This window comes from Meriones unguiculatus, chromosome 6 (genome assembly GCF_030254825.1).
Source record: "Meriones unguiculatus strain TT.TT164.6M chromosome 6, Bangor_MerUng_6.1, whole genome shotgun sequence".
Lineage (NCBI taxonomy): Eukaryota > Metazoa > Chordata > Mammalia > Rodentia > Muridae > Meriones > Meriones unguiculatus.
Genome location: NC_083354.1, coordinates 61,288,922 through 61,298,100, shown reverse-complemented (window position 1 = coordinate 61,298,100; position 9,179 = coordinate 61,288,922). Strand labels below are relative to the sequence as shown.

The following is a 9,179-nucleotide window of genomic DNA, read 5'->3' as shown; positions in this document are numbered from 1 at the left end:
GTATCACCACGTCTGGTCACACCAGGAACCTTTACTCAGACCACGATGCCTGCAACAGATTTTTCTTCTGATCCACCTATCCCTAAACCCAACTTTACCATATAAGCATTAAAATGTGCACTTCCTCTCAACTGCCCTGACCTTACCTTGTACAACTGTCTCTCTGCTCTTGGCTACTCAGACTTGGCATCCTGCCATATGCTCTGAGCACCCAAGACAAGGCAGACACTCATGGTGAGCCAAAATCGGCTTGGGGAAACTAAAATGGTCATGCCAGATGCTGAAAGTGCCACTTCAGACACAGACACAACCTGCTTCTAAACAATTGCTGTTAGGTAAACAATTGCCTGGGACCCTGCACACACACAGATGGCTTTAGATTGCTCTGCTACCTCAGGCACTGTGAGTGAGGTGTTCAGGCCCTGTGTTGGTTGCCGCTTGACACATCCCGCAGATCTGTCAATGGAGATCCTGAATGGGGGAGTGGGAATGGAAAAGAACAAGAGACTTGAGAAATGAAGACCAAGGCAGTTTCTCTGATCAAGGTCTCAGTTTATTTGAATTTTTCATACAACTTCATAGGCAGGGTGGAAGGAATACAATTGCCTTTGGCAGGGTTACTAAGTGACTAGGAATCACAGGATGGCCCACCAGAGGTGTCACAAGATGTGATAATAATGTTTGTTTGGAAAGTTCCTCAGAAGTGTTACTTGGGAATCCCCAAGGGGAGGAAGATTTAAGGTATTTCAGGAAGATGATCTTATTGAAAGCCCCAGGTCAGCCAGGAATGCACTATTGTATCCAAGCAGTAGGCCATTAAGCCAGGTCAGGCCAGATGCCAAAAATTCAGGAGGCAGCAAGGTGCCAGAACTCCCCACATTTTTTTTCACATGTTCTTTTTATTCAAGAGTTTGCGCACAGGCAGTATTTAAAGTCAGGCTTTTAAATTAAAGGCCTAAACTACGTAATTTTGCAAATATGACCCTGGCAAAGAATGAGCGTCTGGATGACATAAACGCTACTTATCCTGGAGTCCACGTCTGTAACATAGAACATACAAGGTCGGTATCACTGAAAACAATTGAGAAACCACAGGTGCTGGGTAAATCTGTCAATGAAGAGAAACATCAGTTTCAGCCTTGCAGAGTGTGAAACCAGCAACAAGTTCTTCTGTGGCAGAGCATCAATTGTGCTTCAGAACTTTGCCTGTAAAGTCTTTCTCCACCAGTAAATCAGCATATCTCTGCTCAAGCTCCTTCTGTCGTTCCTGTTGTCGCTGCACATCTTCTTTTAGACACTCCAGCCTGTGGGGAATAGCAGAGTCTTCATGTTTCTTGAGTTCTTCAAAAGTGCGTAGCTCCAAGTGAGCCTGCTCAATTTGGTCCCATAAGTCATTCAACTGGTTCATGAGCCCCATAGCACGAGACTGGTAACCACCAAGCAAAATTTTCAACTTCTTTTCCATCTTTGCAGCTCTCTTGGCTTCTGTTGTCATGTGACCCCTGTTTATCTCAAGTCTCTTTTCAAGTGATTCAATTCTGTCCTTTTTGCTAGCAAGATTAGCCCTTGTATAGCGGCTCTGATCAGGAAGATATAGGACTTGACTGTAGCATTCTTCCCACACCTGGTTGTAAGCTTCACTGGAGAGTTCTCCATGACTCATTCCTTGTTTTACCACTTCCATCTCTTGTATCAGAACATCCTGGGCCTTTTTCAGTTCTTCTTTGGAGAACTTCCCATAAGGGCTATGCTCCAGATAGGTAATGTGCTCTGCATAGTTGGTAGCAAATCTAACATGTTTTCCCTTTTTATTTCCAGATGGCTCATAGGGGTGATGTAGAAGGTCATAATGAAGCATCGTAATCATTTCTTTTTTGATCAGTTCTTCGCTTTTCTGTAAATCTGTTAGAGGTGGTTCTACACTTAAAGGTCTTAAAATAGTTTCATTTACTTCAGATGGTCTTGGTAGATCCTTCTGAACAGCTTTGTGCATTCGTTTCATTTCCTTTACATGCTCATCATCTCGTATTACCTGCTCTTGAGCATCCACATCAGCAGCATCTTCGATGTAGGTGTCGTCTATTTCATGTTCTTCCAGCTCCTTCTCAGCATTTTCTGGTAGAACAATTTCAAAATCATTCTTAGGCGCAGGGAGGCCCAACAACCCTAGACGGAGATGTTCATGAGATTCTCCTTCCATCTGCTTCACAAAAGAGGGGTCACTATAGTCTGCCATTCCATCCTCTGGATTAATGTTTAATTTGTCTCTCAGTGGTGTTCTGTCTGGGGTGGCATTAGTGACTGGTTTGGGGGTTGTTCCACTCCAGGGAGTCAGCCCTTTAGCTCCATTAGAAGGAGTCCTGAAAGGAGTAGACAGAACCTTATTTGGAGTCTGCACAACCTGATGCTGTGGGGTCACTCCAGAGAAGTCACTCTTGTGCAGTAGAGTATTAAGCCCACCTTTCAGTGGAGTGTCCACATTGGTCAAGGCCATGAGGTTCTGAGCTTCCTGCAGAATCCTGTCTTGGGAGCCCGTGGTTTGTGGTGTTCTCAGAGTGATGCTGTTGTTTGTGACATTGTACTCAGACAGGACAGTGCTGGAAGCAGAATTTGTGATTCTAGACTCCTCTGCAGTCTGCCGTGCAAACACACTGGCCTGGCCTCCAAGAGCGCCCCCTTCACCTTTTTTTGTTAAATAGTAAAATATCTTTTCTAAGCAAAAATTTCAGTTACGTAAATAATTGAAAATAAAAAAATATCATGGATTTTTCTTTTGTAAATTGTTCACTCACCCAATGAATTTCCTCAGGCCTCAGCAATGTTTGGTAGAGATGCAGTAATGTTAGCTCAGCTCTGGGGTCAGATCCTCCATGTGTGGAGGTGATAGATCTAGCAGGGTCTGGAGCCAGAAGGTTTGGAAACACACTCTGTCTAGTCTGGAGAAGAATGAACCTGGTTAGGCCTTGGAATCTCCTTTTATGGAGGCTCTGAAGACCACGCCCACTTCCTTTCCTGGTTGCTTTTACTAATGCTTCCAATAGGTGAGCTCCAGTAGATTGAATCAACCCTCTTTCCAGTCTCCACAAGCAAATCCCCACAACAAGGTTTCCTGAGTTACTGTTTAGCTGGATGGCAGCTCACACCTTTAATCCCAGAGTCCTAGGGACTGTGCTACTGAAGCAAAAAGATTTTTTTAGTTCAAGGCCAGCCTAAAATATAGAGTAAGAACTTTGCTTTTTTTAAAAAAGTAATTTTACAATATTTTGCTGTACCTAAATATTTTACAGTGTGCTTATAGTTTGCTTTTGATCATGTAACAGATGATGATGATCTACCAAAGACTACTTTCTCCAGGCATCTTCATTCCCTAATTCCCTACTCACTCAACTTTATTTTCTAAAAAAAAAAAAAGAAAAATCCATAAATCTCATTCTATTTACTATTGACTCTGTAGAGTGACACTGGAGTTCAAGGTTTTCTAGCTCCCTGGCTGTCTTTAGTTCATGTTGACCAGACAGAGAATTCTGTGTTAATGCTGTAGATGTGCAATAGTTAAGAAACTTCTGCATCTCAACCAGGTACTTTTGCACAGGCTGAGTTTGTATTTTTCATGTTCCTAGCTAAATACTTTCCCGTTCTCTTCCCTTCTTACAGATCCTTTAAATCATCAGCCACAGAAAGTTTGGCTAGGGTCTTAGGTGGATCCTCACACCTGGAAAGATCTGGGTTTGGGTGGGGCTTTCTACTTCAAATAATTCAATCAAGAAAAAAACCCTTGAAAGAAAAATTCCAGCTGGGTGGGTGTGATGTAATTGCTTATAATCCTAGCACTCAGGGAGGCAGAAGCAGGTGGATCTCTGTGAGTTCAAGCCTAGCCTGGTATCCAAAGTGAGTCCAGGACAACCAAGATTTCATTGAAAAACCCTGTCAAGAAAAGGAAAGAAAAGAAAGAAAGACAAAAAGAAAGAAAGAAAGATAGAAGGAAAGAAAGAAAGAGAGTGAGAGAGAGAGATTCCAGCCTCATGGGTTTTAGTTAACTCCAGATGCAGTCAAGTTGACAAGCAAGAATAGCAGCACAAGAACTGACCACTTTGTACTAGATGATTAGTTAGGGAGCTCATCCCTGATAGAGGCTAATTCTTCTTCTAGGGGTGGGACTTTTTCAAAATTTTCCACTACCACATCAATATGTCCATTGTTCTGGTATTGTTTATGTAGGCATTTCTAGAAAAGGCAGTTTCACAAAAGACTTCCTGGTATTCTGGCTCTTCCTAGCTTTCTCACCTTCTTCCAAAATGTTTCTGGAATCAATGATGCAGGGGTTAGGATATAGGTGTATCTCTTGGGGCTGGGATCCCCATGATCTGTTGGTTTTTGCAGTCTGTGCAGCTGTGGTATTCCTTGAATGTCTGCCTGTGTGGCTCATTGCTTCTTTTCTATATTATTTGTAAATAAGCTTCACTAGAATTTTTAAAACTGGATTTGCAATCTATTGTTTTGTTTACTTTGATAGTAAACCAAATCAATGATAAGTTAATGTCTCTGCAAGTATGAGATCAAGGAAGCACAGGAAGATTGGCAGGAAAAGAGCAGTTATGATTACTTACTTGTCATGGCAGTTTTCCACGTTGAGCTGAGGATCCACCTAAAACCCTAGCCAAACCTTCTGTGGCTGATGATTTAAAGGATCTGTAAGAAGGGAAGAGAAGAGAAGGGGAAAGTGATGCAATTTTATTTCAGCTAAAAACACGAAAAATACAAACCCAGCTTCCATGGGCAAAAGTACCTGGTAGAGATGCGGAAGTTTCTTAACTATTGCACATCTACAGCATTAAGACAGAATTCTCTGTCTGTTTAACATGAACTCTAGACAGCTGGGGAGCTAGAAAACCTTGAACTCCAATGTCACTCTACAGAGTCAAAAGTAAACAGAATGAGATTTATGGATTTCTTTTTCTTTTTTTTTTTTTTTTTTTTTTTTAGGGAATGAAGATTAGCTGAAGAAAGAAGTCTTTGGTATTTGCTAAAATCAGAAGTTGATGACATCATCATCAGTTACATGATCAAAAGCAAAATGTGAGCACACTGTGAAATATTTAGGGACAGCAAAATATTGTAAAATTCCTTTTTTAAAAAAAAAAACAAAGTTCTAACCACAAGGGGAATACAAAGTGAATAAAGTGTAATTAACAAAGAATTTTAAAAAACTAAAAAAAAACAAAAACAAAAACAAAAAGTTCTTAATCTATATTTTAGGCTGCCTTGAAATAAAAAATCTTTGTGTTTCAGTAGTACAGTTCCTACGACTCTGGGATTAAAGGTGTGAGCTGCCATCCAGCTAAACAGTAACTCAGGACACATTGTTGTGGGGATTTGCTTGTGGAGATTGGAAACAGGGTTGATTCAATCTATTGTAGCTCACCTATTGGAAGCATTAATAAAACCAACCAGGGGAGGAAGTGGGCGCGGTCTTCAGAGCCTCTATAAAAGGAGATTCCAGAGCTTAGCCAGGTTCATTCTTCTCCAGACTGGATAGAGTGTGTATCCAAACTTTCTGGCTCCAGACCCTGCTAGACCATTACCCTCCACACATTGAGGATCTGACCCTAGAGTTGAGCTAACATTACTATCAAACTTTACTGAGGCCAGAGAAAATTCTTTGGAACATTACTGCATCTCTACCAAACATTGCTGAAGCCAGAGAAAATTCACTGGGTGAGTGAATAATTTACAAGAGAAAAATCCTTGATGTTTTCTTAATTTCAATTTATTGTGGAACTGAAACTTCTGCTTAGAAGAGATATTTTTGTATTTAACAAAAAAAAAGTGACTCTGTCTCCATTTAGTTATCTGATATAATGTGTGTTAAAGTTATGGATAATTTTACATTTATCTTTCTCTACACTTTATTTGACCTGATGTGTTGTTATACTGAGAGAGAGTCACAACATGCTTTTCAATTTTTTTGCATTGTCTAAGTTCTAAAATATTTTAGGAACTTTCTGTTTTGTATGTACTATCACCTCTAAATAATGGATATATGTAAAATATGTAAAAAATGAATGCTCTAAACTGTTTAAAAACATACCCGAACTTAGAGATATTTAAGAACAGCATAAAGGTACAATATCTTGTTTCTATTTGTTGACAATTATGAACAAATGTGCTAGGAATATAGTTGAGCAAGTCTCCTTGTGGAATGGTCGAGCATGTATTGGGTATGTGCTGTGTCTTGAGGAAAGTCTATTCCCAGTTTTCTGAGAAACATCCAGATTGATCTCTACAGTCATAAAAATTTGCATTCCCACCAGCAATGGAGGAGTGCTCCCCTTTCTCCATACATCCTCACCAGCATGGGCTATCACTTGATATATAAAGCATAGACACTCTTGGGAGTGGGAGTCCTTCCATGCCAGTGACAGGAGACATTACTGAATCCTGTTTCAACTGCCCAGTTCTTTGAAAATGAATTTTGTTCCATAAATATAAAAAAAGAAAGCAAAGCATGTACAGTTTATATCTTTCATAATATTCTATATACCTTCAGGTTAGGCTTTTCCAGCTCCGTTCTGTTGATTTAACCAAACATTTTTCTTGATTTTTCAGACCATATAAAAGTTTTCATCAGAACCCTTTTCATTACTTTGTAAAAACTGCATTTTTCATAATTGGCTCAAATAATATAGCTTGGTTTAACAAAAGAAATAACAGTCTTTTGTTTTCCCCCAAAGGATTGAGAAACTCTTCCAAGCTCCCTGTCAGAATGTCCAAGGTCACTGGGAGCTGAGGGTCTCAATGGTTCGTGAGTGAGCTTCCAAAGTTGCTGGGTCGGAACCCCAGAAGAATAAAAGATGACAACAGCAGCGAGACCAACTTTTGAACCTGCAAGAGGTGGAAGAGGAAAAGGAGAAGGGGATTTGAGCCAGCTGTCAAAGCAGTATTCAAGCAGAGACCTTCCCTCCCATACAAAGATAAAATACAGACAAACTACACAGGATGCCCCCGAAGAGGTTCGGAACCGTGACTTCAGGAGAGAGTTGGAAGAGAGAGAGAGAGCTGCTGCAAGGGGAAAGAATAGGGACTGTCCAACCCGAGAACATGCGACTTCCTCTTCAGTGTCAAAGAAGCCCCGCTTAGACCAAATCCCTGCTGCCATCCTTGATGCCGATGATCCTCTCACTGATGAGGAAGATGGGCATTTCGAAGGGGAGAGTGATGACGATGATGCTGCCGCTCTTCTTGCAGAGCTGGAAAAAATCAAGAAGGAAAGAGCTGAAGAGCAGGCCAGGAAGGAACAAGAACAAAAAGCAGAGGAAGAGAGAATTCGCATGGAAAACATTCTGAGTGGAAACCCTCTCCTTAATCTCACTGGCCCATCCCAGCCTCAGGCCAACTTCAAGGTTAAAAGAAGGTGGTACGACGACGCTGTTTTTAAGAACTGTGCAAAAGGTGTAGGTGATCAGAAGAAAGACAAAAGATTTGTAAACGATTCACTGCGATCTAAATTTCACAAAAAGTTCATGGAGAAATATGTTAAGTAGTGCAGTTTTATGTGCTTAATAAAAGACTGAAATGCCAAGGGAAAAAAATGCCAAGGGCACTGTCTAAACTACTTGATAAACTTTAAAATGTTTCATAGCTTTAAACATATTTTTAGAACCTGTATTTGCAATATGAAAAAAATCCGTTTTTCAAAGTACCCTTTTAAGGAATGAAGCCATAAAGTATAACTATGATTTTAAAAGTCAAAACCAAATTTTATCAATGTAAACAATTCAGTACTTTTAAAATCAAGTGTATTAATTTGATGTTATAAACTTTGGCTCCCTTCCAGCAAGATCAGCTCTTATATAAAAACATATAATAGGGCAGTTTTAATATTTTATATGAAAAGAATTTTAAACCTTATTATTCTTAAAAACCTCGTTTTTAAGACAGGATAGAAATTATGTAAACTCTTAACATATTTAGTAATCAATAATCAGACATCAAGATATATAGAATATAGTAAACTTACATATTCAAAACAAACAAAAAAACCATGAAACTTATTTTTATTTCCTTTAGATGTAATTTCAAGGGAAGAACAACTTGCTACCTGTTGAATCCCAATTTTTATGACCATAGAGGCTTGCAGCTTTCTTCCCTGAGAAGCTGCTGTTTTCTGCTCGCACAGGAGCCTTAAACATTTCTCAAAACCTGTTTTATCCACTTCAGCGGTAGCATCAGTCTTAAGGTTGGGTATTATGGGGTAGGCATCATATATATAATCTTAAAGGCAGTTAACCCTAGCTGGTAAGGGGAATTCCTAACCCTAGAAAGGGCAAAGGGGAGGAGCCTCACCCAGTCAGTGCCAGTCTCCAAGGTCAATTTACTCAAGGTCTCTTTTAATGTTCTAGTCATCCTCTCTACCTGTACTAAACTTTGGGGCCTATATGCACAATGCAATCTCCAATCAGCCCCAATAAACGTAGCTACATTCTGACTGACCTTTGACACAAATCCTGGTCTATAATCTGATCATGTGAGGAAAGCCATAGCTGGACATAGAACTGTTCAGGAGGAACCGATAGTTTAAACTTATTTTGTCTGAAAGCCTCCTGTTTGTCTTTCCTCTTTCTCTCTGAATAAAAGTATCACTTTCTTTGTCATGAACCAAAGAAACAGACTGTCTCCAATTAAAGAGCATGCAAAAAACATGACACTACTGCCTTGTGCCATTTTTACTCTTCAATTTTTCTCACCATGCGTCTTTATGATCCAGCTTCTCAACACCACTGTGTCCTTCACTGCTTCCCTCTATCCCAAGTCCCTGTTCAGGCACCAATCTGCTAGAGCCTGCCTGCAGAGTCAAACAGCACCTGAGGGGGGAGTGAGGACAAATTACACTTCACTTGGGATCCACTGGAGAGGGTTCACAGTCTGGCTGCCGCAGGAAGGGTTTATTTCAGGGATCATTATTTATAAGCAAAGCAAGCAAGTAATGGCAATTTAGTGTCCAAGTGGGTTACATAGTAATAAGAAGAGGGACTGCCTCTGATATAAACTGATTGGCCTGCTCTTTAATCACCTCCCCCTGAGTTGGGAGAAGCCTTACCAGGGCACAGAGGATGACAAAGCACACACTTCTGATGAGATTTGATAGACTAAAATCAGGAGGAAGGAGAGGGGGCCTCCCC

At 40.3% G+C, this 9,179-nt stretch overlaps 2 protein-coding genes across 2 annotated transcripts; one reads left to right on the top strand and one right to left on the bottom strand.

The window, feature by feature from the left end:
• Positions 1–1,100: 1,100 nt before the first annotated feature.
• Positions 1,101–4,614, bottom strand: LOC132654855 (cell division cycle 5-like protein). Its single transcript, XM_060386136.1, is given in 4 exon segments — positions 1,101–1,216; positions 1,218–2,656; positions 4,267–4,301; positions 4,608–4,614. Coding segments are annotated over 4 exon segments (1,503 nt in total). The 3' UTR covers positions 1,101–1,194.
• Positions 4,615–6,842: 2,228 nt separating this feature from the next.
• LOC132654512 (spliceosome-associated protein CWC15 homolog) lies at positions 6,843–7,571 on the top strand. Its single transcript, XM_060384588.1, has one exon. The coding sequence runs from the start codon at positions 6,852–6,854 to the stop codon at positions 7,539–7,541; it is 690 nt and encodes a 229-aa protein (XP_060240571.1). The 5' UTR covers positions 6,843–6,851; the 3' UTR covers positions 7,542–7,571.
• The last annotated feature ends 1,608 nt before the right edge of the window (positions 7,572–9,179 follow it).